General features: G+C 39.9%; 1 protein-coding gene across 3 annotated transcripts in view; it reads left to right on the forward strand.

Annotated features, from left to right (window-relative positions):
• Positions 1-10,169: 10,169 nt before the first annotated feature.
• Positions 10,170-19,348, forward strand: part of ADGRL4 (adhesion G protein-coupled receptor L4) — a 76,587-nt gene continuing 67,408 nt past the window's right edge. For 2 of the 3 annotated variants that reach the window (XM_050900957.1, XM_050900958.1), the window contains exons 1-2: positions 10,469-10,794; positions 12,311-12,460. In XM_050900957.1, coding sequence (XP_050756914.1) covers positions 10,773-10,794; positions 12,311-12,460 — 172 coding nt within the window. In that variant the 5' untranslated portion in view covers positions 10,469-10,772. Of the gene's footprint in view, positions 10,212-10,468; positions 10,795-12,310; positions 12,461-19,348 lie in introns of those variants that run through there. The other variant, XM_050900955.1, reaches the window with a different exon arrangement.

Here is a 19,348-nt window from a genome sequence, read left to right on the forward strand (position 1 = left end):
AGTACATTATTCTACCATGTTCTCTCTTGGTATTGTTCAGTAAAATGCTGTATTCAAGGAAATCCATGAAATTACAATTCAAAGACTGTGATAAGAATGGATTAGTTTTGTACCATTTTTAGCTCTCATTACAATTTTTGTTGCAAGACTAAGTCTACAGATCGAGTATAAAGTATATCAGGCTTTAAATTCAGTGATAAGTCATTGTTAGGACAGAGAATTTTGTGATAACACAGGCAGAAGATTAATCCACTCTGATGACAGCCTTGCAAGTCTATGAGGAACAGAACACAGAGCAAGATTTATCCATTGCATTGACAAGGACGGTAAGGGGAATGGGAAATGGAACAAAATGAGTCCATTTGCATGACAACCTAAGACTATAATCATATGGTTCTACTCAAATCCTACAGTAATGGACCATAAAGAAAAAAGCATAAACAAGGCACATCATTTAAAACTATATTGTACTCATCAACCTTTCCAGTGTCTGTAGAAAACATAATCAGGGAAGAAAAATTAATTTCAGTCTGCTAAACTACACTGTAAATGCAGAGGGGATACAGCAGAATTGTTCAAACAAAGTTATTCATGTGGCTTTCATAAGTTTGAATAAATTCATTCTGCTCTGTATTCACAAAGATGAGACTATCAAACTAGATCCTCAGCTTGCATAAAGCAGCATAGTTCCCTTGACTTCAGTGAGCTCAAAATCTTCTCAAAATCTCCAAGGAAACCCTCTTCTTGATAGGGAGGCTTTGAAAATACTGAAATAAAAGATAATTCGAGATACCTAGGGGAGAATTTTAAAGACTGGAGATTGGCAAACAACGTGAAATATAGAATAGCAAATGTGCAAGTGCATCTTCCACATCCCTGTAGTTCCCTAAAACACACTGGAACTTCTCACACACATCCATTTGTGTGCCCAGATGTTTCTAGGATCATGGCTTTAAGGCTGTAGGAAGGGATTTGTGAGCTGAAGTCCAGCATATCATCATTTGAATTAAAGCAACTGTGATGAGTGTTAGGGTTATAACGTATGTAGTATATCATGCATATACTATAAATCTATTGTTGTTTTATTCTTTAAGTAATTAAAACAATGCAAACTAAGGCATAGGCACCAAGTAAATATGATGTCATTATTGGAAAGCTCTTAAATGCTTTGTCTAAAGGTCAAAATCAGAATTACATTAATTTACTCATGAACCTTTGCACTTTCTCATCGAAACAATGGAATCTTATTTTAATTTCCTTTCACTTTACATAGTCATTTCTGTGAAGGAAGTTGCATATGAATATCTGCACGTCTCCTTTCCTGCAACCTTATGAAAAAAGCTGTATCATATGGCATAGTCAGCACTGACTATGCCACATACATACAGCAGCAGTGTATTTTGAAAATATTTAAAATAGTTAATCTGAAAACATCTGAATTAGTAAGTGAAGACTTCAGTGTATCAGTTCAAGCAGTACATGAATAGACTCATTGTATTTCAGTTCTTTTAAAGAACAAGTCCTATAGCCATGCATAAGCAAAATTTCTACTAACTTTAGCTTGCAGGCAGGAATTTATTCAGGAACTGCCTGCCATACCTGGGTGTTCACATACTGAACTATACATGACTAAGGCAAATACATATTTCTTGCTGCTTTTTGAGCATTGCAGACTATAATCCATTCTGTTTTCGTCATTATATTAATGTGCAGAACAGACCTTAAAACAATTTAGGTTAATCACCCAAAAGGCCAAATAGTCCTCTGTGAGTGTGTGTGTGAGAACTTTAACATTGTGTTCATGTGGAGCTTAATGTGGAGCATAGATTTGAATTTACTGAAGCGACTGAAGAGGCTCTTGTCCTTATATGCGCACTTAACATAGTATCAATGCTACTTAAAAATAATAAGGAATAAAGGATGGGGAGAATCAAATTAAACTGCTCACCCGCTACCTCCATTCAACCTCTTCCTGGCATACTGAAGTCAAATCAATTTAATCTCTCTGCTACAGCAATGTTTCTCATGCATTGTGTCACAATATTGCAAATTCCCTGCCTCATTCACAGGCTTTGCTTCTCTGTTTTCCCTTTCTAGCATCTACATGGATTTCAAAGATAACCTCGATCTAGGTTAGCGCTGCTGTGCAACGCGTAACAGAAGTGGTAACAGACTGGATGGGTTCTTAACTGCTATTACAAAATATCTCCGTCTTTTATGATCTTGATTTGTGACATATTTCATGATGTTGTTTTCGAAACACACAGGGTAACTTTTAAAAAGAAGTTGTGCCTCATGTAAGCAGTGCAATCTCTGCTGTGTGGGTGAGGGAGACTGTTACTTCTTGAAATGGCTAAGGTCAGCAGAGTCCCGTGAAGCCCGGTTATCTGTCTGGGGCTTTGTCTGGGTGTGTAGCTGCAGAGGAGAGCAGAGATGTCGTGGCCGGCAGCCTGTTAGCAGGAGCTGCGAATGGCTCAGCTGACCGATACCAGGTAGCACCTGTACAGCCAAACCTGCTGGGAGTCCATAATCCCCTGCCAGATGGGACTGAACCAGAATGCCAGGATGCATGGAACAGCCAATCCATAAGCCAAAACAGTTGGAAATATGGGATTGCTCAGGAGCCAGTGCAGATGGCAACGGAGGGCTGGTTGGGACTGCAAGTCTTTGCTTGGCATTGGGTGGGTGCTGATACAGATGGCAAATGGGATGTGTCAGAAATGCAGTTCTCTCCTTACTTGTCTTGTGTCAGATTGTCTCTGCATGAGAAAGGGAGAGGTCTTCCAAAACATACTCTTAGCTTCTGGGACTCTGTCCCCTCTCTAGAAATACCCCTTCTACCCCTGAAATGTGAGATTTGCCTAGAAACATGCAGGTTGAATTTTGTTTGGAGGGATTATTTGTATATGGGAGTAAAATGTGGATTTCCTGCATGCATTTGCACTAGTAAATCTTTAGCACTCAATTGTCTGCAGAAAGTGAACAAGGACTAGTCACGAATGCTGTCAAAATGGAATTTGCTTTTAACTTCAAATTAATATTCATGAATAATTTCCTCTGCTATTTGCTCACCACTCATATTTAATGATATGGGAAACGGGATGAATAACAAGGTACTGAAATTTGCTGACAATACACAATTATTTAAGTTAATATAAACCAAGGAGCAAAGTAAGGAATTTCAGGAGGAGCTAATAAAACCTGAGTAACTGAATAATAAGATACCAGATGAAGTTCAATGCAGACAAGTACAAGATAATGAACATTGGAAGAAATAATTTGAACTACTTGTACGTATTAGTGGGGCGTAAATTAGCTCTAAGCTCTCTGGGTTAGGATGGACATACAGTCCAGCGGCAGTGAGGAAAGGAAAAGGCTGCAATCCACTCCTGGGGAAGGGTGAGTCCAGATCAGAAGGATCTCTTCAGTCCTACTTCAACCATAAGCAGGGCTAATGTAAGATAGAAATAGTGACCTCTAGACCTCTGTGCAGGAGTCCAAGCTGGGGAAAAAATCACTGGTTTGTGAATTTCTTATATCAGGGATGGAATTACACCGATTTAAGCTAAAAGGCAACTCTGAAAGGACATAGTCAAAATAAACAACTCCAGAGGAAAGGGCAGACACATGTGAAAAGTGGTCTGAAGGATGCAAGTTAAACAAACAGTTTGCTTTCAGACTCGAAAGAGCATCAACATCACACAAAATAATATGCAACTCTGTGATGAGCATATTTTGAGCTTTTTCAAGACATGCCACCATCCAGCAGCTAGTATTAGAGAACAAACAGAAAGGTTTAGCAATGAGTAATTAGGTTTAAATTCAGATGCTAGTCTTTTCAGTGAAGCAACTGAGATAAATTGTTGTAGTGGTGGTCTCTAGCAGAGGGTCAAAACAGCATACTACAGGCTTTAATTTTAAACTGCTTCAACAAGAATTGCCAGAGCTCAGCCATCAGTGCCCTAGCACCACAGGAACATGAGCCTCTAGCATGAAGAAGTGAGTGAGAATATGGCTCTAAGTCACTGTCTCAGGCAGCAACAAAGCCTGAACTTTTCTGTAGCTGCTACGAACTCTCTGCTGTGTAGTACTGGGGTCCAGAGGAAGCTCTTTCTGGAGTCAGTCCACATGAACAATGTGGTTTGCCAAGGGACTGGGATGCTAGAAAAGCAATCAGATAATAGCAGGGATGCCTGAGGACCTGTCCCTCCCGTTCCTTCTCCTCTTCTCTCTGTCAAAGCATTGTCCATGCTGTCATTGAGTGGAGGGATTTCACTTACGCTCTGTGGGCTACTGCGAACTTTTCTCCAAACTTTACATCTCCCCGGTGAACTACCATGTTCCTGAAACCTTGAATGAAGGAGATGATATCACAGAGAAAGAATATTACAGAATAATTGGTTTCTTGGCCCATGCGTCACAGAGAACCTTCTGCCTAGGAAGGGATAATGCAAAAAGTCAGTGATGATACAATTGTTGTTTTTAATGCAGGTGTTTTGTTTTGACTTATAGCACTCTTGGCAGTTCATAGGATGAACTTTCCACTCTAAGTCCTAAAAGATCTTCCAATATTTTCCTCTTCTGAGTATTATCTTGTTCCCTGCCACGGTCCTCAAGCATTTTTCCTTCTGCAAGATTTCTCAGATAGGAAATGCACAAATTCCTGAGGAGTCACTGGGAGAAAGGAGGGAGGGATGCAGCTGGGGGGAGGTGGTGAGGAAGGAATGGGGGCAGGGGGAAGAGGGCTCTGGCCATGGCAGGACAGTGAGAAGGGGGCAGAGCACAAAAGCAGCAGAGAGCCGGCGCTTCTAGGAGCCAGGACATTTGTAACTGTGAGGGAGGACTGAGAGCATCTTCTATTCCAGTATTCTGTATACCTCATCTGACCACAGTCCTGTCCATCCCTGTGGCCACATCTAGTTGGTCACACCTCCTCCTCTGCTCCCTTTGGGCCTGCATCTCTGCAAGATACAACCCCATGGCAGCTGGAGGTTCCTGGGAAGTGTAGGACCAAATCCCAAGATCCTTGCTGAGGATCTAGTCATTCCTCAACAGACATGGAAGTTAATTCAATAAGGACCCAAATCTATGTCATAATTTAACCATTTTTCAGCCTATTACCTGAGGAGAAAAAATCCAGGATGGCTTTGAGGGATATTGGCCTGCTGGAATATTGACTGGAGTGTTGTGAGGGTAAACACCTGGACAGGTTAGGACAGTGACTGCCACTACTTCAAGTCTAAGGCTGCATGATAGATGAACGAGAAGTGTCAGAACTCTTCTCCCATGTAAGCAAAACAAAGAAGAGGTAATTGTGGTCTTCTAGGAGCTAGTCTGGTTATCTGGTGGTTAACATATTAGCACTGCACTGTAAGAGCTCTTCACTTCTAATGCTCTGGTATAAAACGAGTGTAGATTAAAAGCAACTGGTAATCTGGCATTTCATTGGTGTAATTATTCATGGGGTTCACTCTATTCCTCCTGCAGAGGTGTGACTATCATTACAACTACCGTAGCATGACCAGTCCCAGGAGAACATAAACAGACATGGAAACTGAATTACTTTATCCCTTTTAGCTGTGAGGATCTTTTTACTCAGTCTGTACATCTCTTCTGTATCATAGCAGATGCGGAAACAAAGCCCAATTTCAGGGCAGTTAATCTGGCTTTCAGAAACATTGCATTCAGTTTAAATTCCCTCATTTCATGACTTCATCCAAGGTAAAGCAAAAAGCAGAAAGAAACTGGCTCTGAACACTGAAATGTGCAATTTCTTTCAGATGGACATAGCTACGCAGATTTAGTAGGATGTGTGCATGCATATGTTTATGTGTGTTTGTGTGTTTATTGCTTCAGAATTGCCTAGAGTTACATCATCCCAGGAGATATATTCAGCCCTGTATGCTCAGATGGAATATGATGTTTGCACATAAAATGATAAGGATTCGTGAGGCACTCAGACAGGAAGGTGAGGTGAGGCAGTTATAAAACAGATGCTAGCACTACTTTTGGGCTGGAGTCCTCTGAGGTAGGCTGCTCTATGATAGACTAGTCTGTGTTCGAAAAATGTTTTCCCTGAATTTTTTATTTGAAAATAATTTTAACCTACCATGGAAATTCATTATTTTGATCTGACATTTAAGTACATTCTCAATTGTATCCAGATTTTATTGACTAGAAGAAAAAACTATAATTGCTCTAGTGACTAGGATAAATGAAACATTTCTGAAGTAGTATAAAGACCATCTAAATTCTTGAAGTGATAGGATTTGGTTTGAAACCAGTAAATTAATTTGATATTTAAAAAAACCAGCAAGCATCAGAGAAAAAGCTTTATCCAAGGCATTCGTTCTTCCTCAGTCTGTTTTACATCCTATTTTCCTTTTGGCAGCAAACTTGGTGATTCAAGTGAACAGTCATTTGTCAAAAAAAGCAAAGGCTGAAAGGAAAGATCATGGTCATCTTTTTATTATTGGCATTAAATATTTATCAGCCCAATTCAATAACAGATACATATATGTGCTTACATGATAGAGATAAATGTGGGAGTGTGTGCATGCACGTGCATGTGGCTGTTCTGCATATACAGAGTGGATTATATTGGAGCACACTGTGGATGGGTTAGATACCGGAGTCTGAGGGTGCTGAATATATGAGGAACTCAACAGCAAGGAGGCTGAAGATATATGAACCCTACCTGGAGCATTCAGGATCTCTCAGTCTGATACACACTCTCACCATGCCCTCTCAGGATGATCCATAGTGGTCGGAAAGTGGGGTCCACAACCTATGGCAGATATATTCCTAAAATGCCCATCAGATGACATCTTTTGGCTCTTGCTAAGTATCTACTGGCATACTTAACTTGTAATTTGAGAAAGAAATATATATCCAGATAGATCACACTTTTTTTTCCCCACTGTAATATAAAACTGCAAATGTGGTGAGACTCTTCAGTATATATCCAGCTAGCAGTCTAAATTTGGTCACACCAAAGGAATAAATATCTTTAATACAGTAGATCATGCTTATGTTCATTTAAAAGAAACATACCTAATACTAGCTCTGTTCAGTTTTTGCTCCTTTGTTGGTACGATAGGCAGTTTCTGGAATGAAAGCAGTTGCTCTATATTTATCTATATTTATCGTTTGAAAGCTACCTAAGACTGAGCTCCAGGAAGCGTTAACTTCCCTCCCTCATCAGCCGTGGGTGTTACTTTCATAGCATTGTCTGCACAATCAGCATCCCAATTACCTTTAAAACCACTGTGAATAAATACTTTTCTTCATGGTGCAAAGCTTGGAAAATATCCAGTAATTTCTAAGAGCAGGCTGATGTCTTCCTATCAGTTCACCAGCAAAAAAAAACAACTTTAAAATTCTACAGTCACACATAAGATATTGTAACCACAGTGATCAGTAATCAAAAATGTGTGGTTTGAAGTCAAGCATGTTAACCTGTGTATATTCATTTACTTATGCCCTCCTAACTCAGTCTTGCAAAGATAAATGAGCCCATTTATAAAATGAACAACACATTTAAGTACAGAATTGGGGCTTTGCTTCCCATGTGTAAGAATGAAAAGGCTGTCTTTTGGAGTGTTTCCACAAACCATTTATTTTTAAAGCTTCTTTATTTTGAGGCAAGCAGGGATGGATTCTGCAGTACTGACATTCCACATTCTTGCACCCTTTTTATTTAGTTTACACATATTCTCCAGTCTTCCAGGAATATGCATGTTTGTGCATGTCTCTCCTCCCTGCCTATAAAGACAGGCACCCATCAATACTTCAGTTTTATGATACCTCAATATTTTTTTCTCAGCATATTTTGAAAATTTTGACAGCATAAATTTGAAAGTGTCTGCTTTCTCATGTGTTCACCTGCTCATCTCCACTTGTTTAACTCTTTATCCGTATATGCCAATAGATATTATCAGTAAATCCTCCTGGTTTAATCTCCAAAATGTCTCAGAAATCTCCCCTTTCCTCTTCATTCTCCCCATAAAATCTTTGTCAAGTCCATCCTTCTCCACATCTATGCCTAATGCGACCTTGCTGTCTTCAGCCTCTAAATGACACTCACATTAGCCAGTTTTTAAAGTAGTCTAATGCAAAAGTAATCCACTGCTCCCAGTATTGAGATCTCATTAAGATATTCCTAAATCCCTCTTCTTCACTGTCTCCCTATTGCCTTCTAAATCTGATCGAAGCTCCTTTTATCACCCAGAGTTCCTCTTGACCTAACCTTCCTTCTTCTGTCCTTGCTCTGTTCTTCCACATCTTTCTTCTTTAAGAGCTCCCTCCTTACCCATTGCCAGTCACAATGTAAACCATTTGCCAATGAGACCTATGCACTGCCTTTGATGTTGTCCACTATACCTGTGAGTGGAGTAAGTAGTTCAGCAATACTATTCCAGATGGAAAGTATCCTGATGTGATTGGCATAGTCCCATTGATAAGTTTGAACCATTGACTACTAAAAAGCAAGTTATCATGTGCTTTTCTAGCAAAAAGGAAAGGAGTTATTTGTCTTCTTATAGTGAGATTATGTTTTTTTTCTGAGTCATCCACAATTTCTCCTGTGTCCTTAGGCCTTGAATCAGAAAAGGAATTAAAGTTTTTACTATAAATTTACTACCACTATGATTCATGAAATTGCTCTCCAACCCATCTATCCAAACACCCCTTGCAGAAAGCTGATGTCTAGATGAAATTGAAATGTACATCTCTGACTTTTGAAAAATATGTTTCCAGGTCTTAAGACCTGAATTTTAGGTTTTAACTTCTAGCTCTCTCCACTTGCTTACTATTGAACATCTCTTAGCTTGATTTTGGGAAGTAAAAAGACACAGGGCAATAAGATATAATTTCTGCACTATAGGCTTTCCAAACCCAGCCCTTATTAGTCCACTGAAACTTAGCAGCAGGATCTGTAAGTTAGTTCAGACAAGCCAAGCTTACAATACAGCACCTGTCAGCATGAAGGACAGGACATGCAGATCAAAGCTCCCCTCAGTTCATCTGACTTTCTGTTCCTCTGTGTCTCCGTGCATTAGATTACGGGAAAACTTAACAAAACAAACTAACTCCTAGGCCCTTCCTCTCTTCCCCTTTAAGTCCTCCTCCCCCCCCCCCCCCAGAAAATCAAACAGGAGAAAAACAGTCTTCCTACACCTGGACCCTTTGTTCATTATTCTGCGGTTCATCGAAAATTAACATCCGCTTACTGGAGCTTCCTCTCTCTTTGCCAAGGTGCTACAGAAGTACTTTGTGCCAACCGGAGACCTACGTGCTATTTCTACATGCCTCACACCTCCCTGGCCTGAGTAGAGTTTAACCCCTTGAACTCCAGCCAGCAGCAATCATGAAGCTGGAAAATGATGGTGAGCAAATAGTTCCTAACAAGTTTAGAAAAAATGTTGCCACATCCACAGGTAATTCCTAAGAGCAGGCTGATGCTTTCCCATCAGTTCCCTACCAAAGTCCCAACCTCAAAACTTTCTAGTCAGACATGAGATATTTTGTCACAATGACATGACATTCCACAGCCTCATGTCTGTTTTATTTAGTTTAGAGAGATTCTCCACTCTTCTAGCAGCATCCCCGTTTGTACATGTCCCTCTGCTTCCATCTATAAAGACAGGCATACATCAATGCTTCAGTTTTACAATGCTTCAATATGTGAGTCGTCATCTCCAGGAAGCTGGGAAATGACGGTATGCACATCATCCATAACAAGATTAGAGAAAATATTGCCATGTCCATGCATAATATAAGTGCATGCTGAAGTCTCGTCGATTAGGATGATGTAATGAGGATAGAACTGCTCTCACATTTAACACAAAGACAGGCCAAACGCTTTACCAAATTGGCTATATTGAATATGTCCTATTACACAACACCCTGTTTCTGTCCCACGAACCCATAGAAACTTCGGCTCCTTCGGCTCCTGAGATTCCCAGCCATACAATTGCCTTCCTGCCTCTTTCCTCCCTGCCTATACATCTTTGTTTTCCTCACAAAGCAGAGTTCAGTGGATTTCCTGTTCCTCCTCACAGGCCATTACCCTTAAAGCAACATTGCTTGGCTGCAGTAAGGATCTATCTCAAAACCAAAGAAAGCAGTAGGAAGAACGATTGCAGTCAGCCAAGATTGTCTCCAAAAAAATGGGTCTTGGGGCTCACATATACTCAGCTCACCAGGAAAAGGTGGAAGGAAGCATGTAGACTGCTACCTCCGAGCTCATAAACCCTGAGCTAGTTACTAATCTCCTCCACCTCTTCCTCACCCTCCCTGATCTGCTCCACCATTCTTCTGCTGCTCATTTACTCCTTCTGCCAGCAGGCTGCGGCTCACCCCTTCCATCTTCATCCTCTCCCTGCCCTAGGCACTCTCCCAAGCAGCTCCTTTAACCCACGCTCCTCTAACCCACTAAACCCTGAATCTTCTCTGATATCCCCTGCAAGACCCAGGCTCCTGCTTGTCTTTTACTTTCTCTTTTATTCCCTTCTCATTTATTCCCTACTTGCCAGAAGACCAGGTCCTCAGCCCCTCCTGACCCTTCCTGTCCTGCCTGTGAGTCCCAGAAGCTTTTGGAAACGTGAAGCTTGGAACAACGGGCAGTGTGAGGGCTGCGCCTGCACCAGAACATCGCTTTCCTGATAGGCAAGTGTGCATATTTGGCACATGGTCATACATTTTAAGGCAGGGAGTTTTCTTCTGTGACACAGGAGCTCTGCACCAGGCACCGCGCAGCAACAGCATCACCAATGAAACTGCTTCCATTTCTAGGTAGGTGAAATCGCCTTCCCGGGGGAGCGAGTGGCAGATGGGAATGGAGTGGGGTCTGGCAAGGAGAAATGAGTGTGTTGGAGATGGTGGAAAGCTGCTGGGTACACGGGACTGAAAGTCCCCATAGCTTTGATCAGTGCTGCTACCAGATTCGGTAATCGTATGGTTAGGATCATCCCAAAACCAAATCCCACAAATGCCAGTCTTTATCTCACTGTGGGTTTTGTTCTGTAAAAAACAGAAACATTGTGGGTTTCCATGGGTTTGTTGTGGTTTTTTTTTTTCCTCTCTCTCTGTCTGCTTGGGAGATTTTTAGATTTCACATGTTATGAACAGCAAAATGACAACAGAATCCCACAGGTTTCTGTTTTAATCTCTGGAAGATGATCTCCCCTCTCAAAAACAGAGGGAAAAGATGAAACTTGGTGATACCTAAATTGATTTGGATTATATATAATTGTTAAAAAGTTGTGTGTAATTTTTAGTCTTTTGAATTTTTCATGAAATTTTAATTTGTCCAAGAAAACAACCCCTCAGTGAGATTTCCTGAAGCAATGAAACCCGTAATTGTAACACTACGCTAGCAAATATCCAGAATAATATTTGGGTAGGGAAAAGTAGAACTGCAGGGGAAGACAGCATCTGAAAGGGTCTTTGTGTTCTGCAACTTTCTTTATGTCCTGCTAACAATTTATAAAGTACAAAGTAAAAAACTTACTTTCGCTTCAGAGTTAACTGCTCCATTTCTAACCTATTACAGGGTATGTGTAATTATTCAGTAAACTGTTAGTTTTCTCAAAGGGAGAGATTCCTTTTTTCTTTGTGTTGAAAACCATATGCATTCATACAGTGCGAAAGTAGTTATACCATTTAGTAATCATCCAGTGGATGGAAAAAAGAAGACAATACTTTCGTAACATGGAAATGGTATTTTAAGAGATTAACCTTAAATAATTTGGATAAGTTTTTAACCTCTAATGTCATAATGCTGTAAATACTGTGATATGTCATTTTGATCTCTCGGACCATGCATATGTGTTGGCTGCACAAGTATGGAAGTGCTTATAAAAATAAAAGCTCTAATCAGGGGAACCCTCTGGTATTTTTCACTTGATATGTGTAGGGCAGTTTGGATTACACTGAATACATAATTCAGAGTGCAAATAAATGTCTGTGCTTTACTGGAAAGTACTAGAGAGCTTTGAAAGCCTTTCAAATGTTTTTCACAGGTCACTGAGTAACTTCTATGTTGTTTACCAACTTTATACTGGTTTAGCACATCATACACAAGTTCTTAATTTACAGTGTCTGCTGTTTCTAGCCCCTCGGTGGTTTTACCAAAGAAGTCCCTGTAGCTGGTGTCCCTTGCCCAATCCTGCGATATAGCTGAGTCTGTGATGATGTTACGTTTACTGGAATACACCAATTTTGTGGATACATTTTGCCCAGATCTGGTTTTAGAGCTTGGAATGAAGTTTTTAGATAAAGAAACAAGTCTGATTTTCCTTTGTTCCAGTTCTGATTTCCAGTCTGCTGGACTATGGCTGTACTTCTGCAAGTTGCAACATGACATGCCACAAAGACGCCAGGTGTGAAGTTCAGGGTGGGACAACAGGCTGCTATTGCTCCCAAGGATATACAGGAAATGGCATAACGTTCTGTTACGGTAAACAGATTTTACCTATATGCATTTCTGTTACGTGCTTCCTTGAAAAACTTACTCAAGAGCCCATTAGCTCAAGGATTAAACTTCATGTCACAACACCTTACACTAACATGTTCTCAAAGCCAAAAACTTTAACAGTTTCTGAGAAATTCTACAACTTACTCTCAGCCTAGTATTTTAATATAGCATACCATGCATCTCAGTTGAGTATGACCTGTTTTCCAGCTTTTCTTTTCCATGAAAGATGCTGATGTATCTTCCCTGATTTAGCTTCAGCAATTTCCCTTGTGACTCAGGACTTCTGAAGCTTGGATTTGGCGTGACTGCTACTTTACAGCCCTCACATCTCATCCACACACACATAGCGCTAGGCCACTCTTCCCGGCAGCTGATCATGATCAAGTAATACAGCTCCTGGGCTACTCTAGAAGACTGAGGAGGTGTGTGTGCCACAGATACATCCCCTCATGTCAGGCCAATGTTAATTTTTCCACTACAGCTGCTTGCAAGGGAAATATGCCAGAAATGCTATGGAGGGGTCTGCCTCTGGATGCCTCTACCTTCCATCCAAAGAAAAGGATATTTTCCTTGCCTTCATTTTTGAGTTGTCCTCCACTATGAGTAGCTCTAGTACTTACTTCCACTGTTAGATATAGCTATGCCCAGCTGCAGGCGGGCTGAAATTCCTATGAATCTTGTCAGTTTTCAGTGTCCTGAGAAGTAGTTATGAACATTAACCATCTATTTAATCAGGTTTTGTGTTTCATGCATCTTGGGAAATTTAGCAGTAATAGAGGCACTTCGATTTGGTATGAGCATAGGTAAGTGGCCCCCCTTTAGTTTGGATTTTTATAGCTCATTTACCATGGTGTACTTGGAAGTGTGCTTGTTTTAGGAAAATTTAGAATGCAAAGACCTTTTTCCTAAGAAAGCTGGCTACCCTTTTATAGAGAGAAATATAGCTGGCTAAAATAATACACAATAAGGAATCACAAAAATCATAGATTAATTTAGTGTGGAGGAGACCTCTGGAGGTCATCTGGTCCAGCTCCCCACTCTGAGCAGGTCTAACTTAGAGAAGTTTGCTCAGGGTGTTGTCCAGCCGAGTTTTGAGCATCTCCAAGGATGAAGACTGCACACCTCTCTGGGCCCCTGTTCCAGTGTCTGACTACCAGAATTTTGAAAACTTTTTTCTGATATCTAGCTGCAGTTTCTCTTGCTGCAGCTTGTAACTTTTCCCTCTCATGTGCACTTACCACTGTACATTTCTAATAATAGTTTAGCTTCATCTCCTCTATAAACCCCCGTGACCCCCCATTAGGTAGCTGTAGACAGCAATATGATTTCCCCTTTGCCTTCTCTTCTTAAGCCTGAACAAACACTGTTCTCTCAGCCTCTTCTTTGCATCACGTGTCATGTAGTCACTAAACATATTTCTGGAATTTAATGCTAACCTTGCTCTAAATATAGGTCAGTCATTATTTGTCTATCGAGCTGGTCAAAAGAAAATAAGAAGAAATGGCCTTCACCACACTAGTATTGTATTTGCACTAATTCAATTTTACTACCATGAGTAAGCTGGTTGATTTGAAAGTTAAGTGCACATTACGTTTGCAGAGTCAAGGGCCTATGCTTGTGAATAATGCAGAGAAAGAAGAAAACCAAGTCAATTTTGAGCAATACTACCGGGAACAAATAAAACCAGTATTTACTTATCTACCATGATCTGGTATCCACTACATTGTCTGTACTTTTCTAGAAAGTTGTGATTATGAATCATCAATTAAATTTACAGTAAAATACCTGTTGTTCTTCTCTGACATTACTGATGTTCTTAAATCCATCCATTATATATGTACCTATTACGGCATTATTAAATCCATTTGTGTGAGGATGGATTTATCTTACCTTCCATGTTCTTTTTTCTCATACAGTGTCTTTTTCTTACTTTCTCTTTTGCCTGTATTTTCTTAGGGAAATCTACATTCAAAATTCATAAAAACATTTATTGATCATTTAAAGAAAATTCAGTACAGTGAAATATACATTCACAAATCTTGTGAATCAATTAATTGTTTATTAAGAATTATACTAAGTGTTTGGAAACTCAATCTTTAAAATAAAATTTCCAATGTCAGTCCAGGCAAACCAGCTACTAGACGTATTTGTGGTGCTTTGCAGTTAAGTGGCAATGGTTTGAAGCAAGCCTCATGTCAGGAGACCAACGTTTTCTCTGGTAAAATACCTCAACAACCACCAAAATCACTTGCCCTCCAGCTAAGCAGCAAAGCTTGTATCACAGCTGTGTGGCTGTTGCCCCTGAAAGAGAGGCGACATTTCTCTAGGGCAGCACGTTACACAGTGCATTATTAATATTGTGCAGTAGTCCTCTAATAGCATAAACAAATAACCTGAATTTTAATTGAGTAGGCTCTAAAAAGGATTAGAAATATAGGCTAAACCCTATCATAAATAGTTTAAAGCTACAAAAATGTAAAGCAAAGCCTCAGTTGTTTAATGATGTATTAGATCTTGCTGTTCTCTGTGGCGAAAGCGGCAGGTGTATCTGCTGTTCTAGAGATAGCTACCCATTTTTCTGCAGTTAATAATCTTAGGCTTTTACAATGATAGTCCAGTCACCTTCAAAGGAGATCATCAATTATGTGCTAATACAGGCATTTTCTAAAGAGTATATACGGTACATTGTGTTTACATATTTGCCCTTTTAGTTATTTAGATAGGTTGTGAGAGTCGTAATTACTGTCAACATTAGTAATTTTGCATAGCGTAGAACCAACTTCTTCATTGTGCTTATCTTGGTAGACAATTGAACCAGAACAGTCGTTGTTTTGAGGGTTTATTCTGGAACAAGCAATTCAAATTCTTTCTCCTTGTAAAAATGTTAAACAACAAAAAATGCTAGTTTTCAGGTTAGTCCACTTAAGCTTGTAAAGCTGGAGAACTGTCCCTTTTTATTTATAGGTACATTCTCACTGTTTTTAAAAGGTTTACATTTGTTTCTCTGCTTTCACTTGCTTGTAACACCTCTTAAATACTTGTAAAAGTTATTTCTTTGCTAGTTCTGTCTTTTCAATGTAATATACTTAGACATTTTCCCTTGAGTTTACTGTGCTACAAAAGGCAATAATGCCCTGTTACATATATTTCCTAGCACCATTATTGATGAATCATGAATCACTGATGTCAGCATACCTCAGGAATGGGGCTTGTTAGTTTTTACTTTGCTTCCTTTGCCAGCTGGCTAAGTGACTGCAGAGAGCTCAAGATTATTGGATTTGCTGTGTATAGATAAAGACATATAGATATGAATTTAATTTCCTGGTGTCAGAGTCATGGCTTTTAAAATAATTATCCTCTTACAATCTTTCCCACAAGATTTCAACCACTTCAAATTAGGTCATGTTTTGGACTTTCCAAAGGCATACTTTGGCCAGTCTAACAAAAAGCTAATCCTCTTCATAATCTCATTGTCTTCAGTAAGAATGTGTGCAGGAATGCACATAGTCAGGAGAATAACTGATTATAGGATCTGGCCTCTTTTATATATTGGAATTATAACTTACATAGCAATAAATTCCTTCTGTACAGTATCTTCCAGAAAGCCATAAATGAGTCACCTTGTCAAGCTTTACACCTCTGAGGTACAAAATACTATCTCATTCTTCTTACTTCTTTCGTACTTATATTCCTTGCTTTATGTAGTATTAGATGAGAGAGAACGGCCTCTGAAAATATAACTGTTTGCCTTTTAGGACTCCGTTCTTGGGCAGATGTGTATTCTGAATGTAATGCATGAGGCTTTAGCTTCACATTATCATACACCTAATTGAAGTAGCACAGCTAGAGCTCTTGGCATAAAAATAAAAATATATCCAGATAAGACTGATTTATAGACAAGTTAACTTCCTCTTGCGCAAAAATGCCATGGATTTTTTACAGATAAATAGCGTATATTTGCCACTTTTGTAAATCCATTTCTTTATATAAAAACAGTCAGCCATATAAATTAGGTGTTGCTCATAATCCCAGCTTTCTTCCAAAAGAAAATTAAAGGAAATAAACAAAATTTCAGATCTTTTAGAGAAGATTGGGGTGGAAGTAACACTTCATAGAAGCCAGTATTTTATTTTTAAAACAGAGGGAAAAATGAGTTGGCATCACTGATGCTTTCCTAAGCAGCTCTGCTGTTTCAATACTGGCTGCTTCTTGATTGCTGACTGCCAATTTGCTGCTTTGCTGGCACACTGCAGGAAATTAAAGTAAACAGTGTGATCACAGTGTTTACTTTAACTTTGTAAAATACGGAAGGAAAATGAAGCCGTGCTGTTTGTTCCAGGAGGGTAGGCAGGCAAGCAGGAAAAGTCTGAACACAATATCCCTCCCAGATATCCCCACACAATATTCCCTTGTAAATGTCACTTGCAAATTATACTGCAAAATTAATCAGTCTTACTTGTAAAATAGTTACAGCTCTTCCAGAAATAGTCTTCCAGGGACTTAGGCTATCAGGGAAACTTTGTACTGAAGCAAGGCACTGATTCTCTTTCTGAAGTGCAGTGTAGGAGGATTTATCATTTTCCAGAGGCAAAAAACACATCAGTGCAAAGTGGTATTTTATATCAAAATACAGAGTCCCTGTTAGAACACAGGGCAATTTGTGTAAACTCAGCTGAATCAAATTGAAAGCCTACTCAATATCTGAACACAAACATATTTTCTTGTTTTACTGAGGGTCATAGGACCAACTCTCTGGCTTTTGCCAGCTGTAAAAAAGAGCTTTCCTGTGAGACATCAGCTCCTTGCTCTAAGGTGATGTCGTTGTATCCCACCATCAACTTTTATTGCAGTCACTGAATTTGTTTTGATTCACTAGTGTCACCATTGCCATTCTGCAGCACCCAGTCGGTGTATAGTTTGGAGGGAATTTTTACCTTTCAAATTAACATGACCCTGTAAAACCACAGTGTATAATCATTTCATTCTATCCAGAAGTGTCCTTCAATAGAAAACAATCTAATCCAAATGCTGGTTCACCAGAGGAGAATTTTTTTTTGTTGTTACCAGCAGGTATACATCACTGGATGTCACTTCTGTGTTTACCAAACAGTCTGAAATCACTGATACGGAAGATCCAATCCACACGCTTCCTAAATTCGCTTCACTGCTATCAGTTACCACAAGCTATAAAAAGGCAAATTGCAGCTGCTCTAGCATAGCACAGCAGGAGAAAGATATGCCTTAGCCAAACACAAATAACAGGGCTCAACACAAGGGGTGACAGCTTGGAAAACGTGGGATGTGCTACGCAGGAGGCCAAAGCAGGCCACCAATTCCCAGCCCTTTTGACATGTTCCTCATAGCCTCTGGGCTCGTCTCTCACTCTTCCTTACCCTTTTTCCTTTTCCCCACTCCTCCTGTGTCTCCCAATCTCTGCTGCTTTGCCTCCAAATTCTGCTGGATCTTTTACACAGTTTCAGGGTGGAGTGTGGTAAAACCAGAGTGCAGGCTCTATGAAAGGACAGAAATCATCTTTGAATTTAGAATTCCTACTCCACATTTAGGTGTCTGGCTTTTTAGTGATACCAGGAAGTGTTAGGAGGCACCATGCTGTTTGTTGCATATGTAGGTATTATATTTAATTAAGCCCATGCCTTCAGGGTTCCTCTCCAGGTGACAGAAAGTTTTCTTCCCTTCCATGTCTTCATCGCTCATAATGTAGGCGAATGTTTTTCTCCTTTTCTTGAAGTGCAGAGATTGACCACTGAGCTGTGCAATGTTACCCAGCTGAGGTATCTTGATCCCACATTCTGGATTAAACCTGTAGGCAGGTCATGGAATTAAAAAACCTGGACAAAGTAGCCAGGAGGATTTGATATTCTGGTGCATGACAGTCCACTTGCCTGGGAAAGTGCTGGTGTTAATGTACAGATTAACATAGCAGGTTCCTGGCCACTTGGGGACCTACAGCTTTACGTGTGGCTTTTGCCTTCTCATGTGCAAGATGTTACACTTTTCTGTGAATTTGGGAAGGGTTTCATGGCTATGATGTATGTAGACTGCTGGGGACTAACCAGCTGTTGCACGGTTGCCTTCCAGTCGCAAAGAACGGAGCTATGTTTATGTTCCTGAAAACAGCCATACTCTTGGCTAACGTTGTTAGTCAAAACAGTTTTTGTAGAGTTGACTTTACTTTTTATAACTGAAATTGCTTACTGTAACTAGCTACTATTGAAAGTGTATTTTAGCTGAAGCTTTTAAGAGCAGATCGGGAATTTGAAAGGGGAGAGTGTGTTACAACAGTGCCTGGTGATGCATGAGAACATTAGTCAGATGGAAAGCAGTGCAGGATGTTTGAAGTAACAATATGATCCTGCTGAATAAGACACAGTGGAGGCTGTCTTACTCCAATTGTCTCACCTCTGTAAATGGCTGAGTCCATAAAATTCTGACTCAATGCATTTTATGCATCCAAAGTGCCAAATCCAGTTTTCTCACTCATATGAAAAAATCCCTCCCAGTTTCTCACTGGAATGAGATAGAGAGAAATCTTCAGAGGGTTAGCTCTCCTTCCTACTGCCAGAAAACACAGTTAGCCTAGGCCAGAGATACAGCCCACTATAACCATTTGTAAGATTGACCCTGACTTTAATAAGCCTTGGATCAAGCCCATGATAGACTCATTACATTCACAGATTTGGGGGGGGGGGGGCGGGGAAGGCAGCTTTATCTTTTTTCCTATGATTTTTGTTTACATTTTCTTGAAACGGTACTCTGAGCATGACTGAAATACAGTAATGCATTTTTTGAGTGGGACAGGAAGAAACAAAACTTCCTCTTGTTACGTCTTTAATCGTATCCAGTCTCTCT

This window comes from Gymnogyps californianus, chromosome 8, assembly GCF_018139145.2.
Source record: "Gymnogyps californianus isolate 813 chromosome 8, ASM1813914v2, whole genome shotgun sequence".
NCBI classification, from domain to species: Eukaryota; Metazoa; Chordata; class Aves; order Accipitriformes; family Cathartidae; genus Gymnogyps; species Gymnogyps californianus.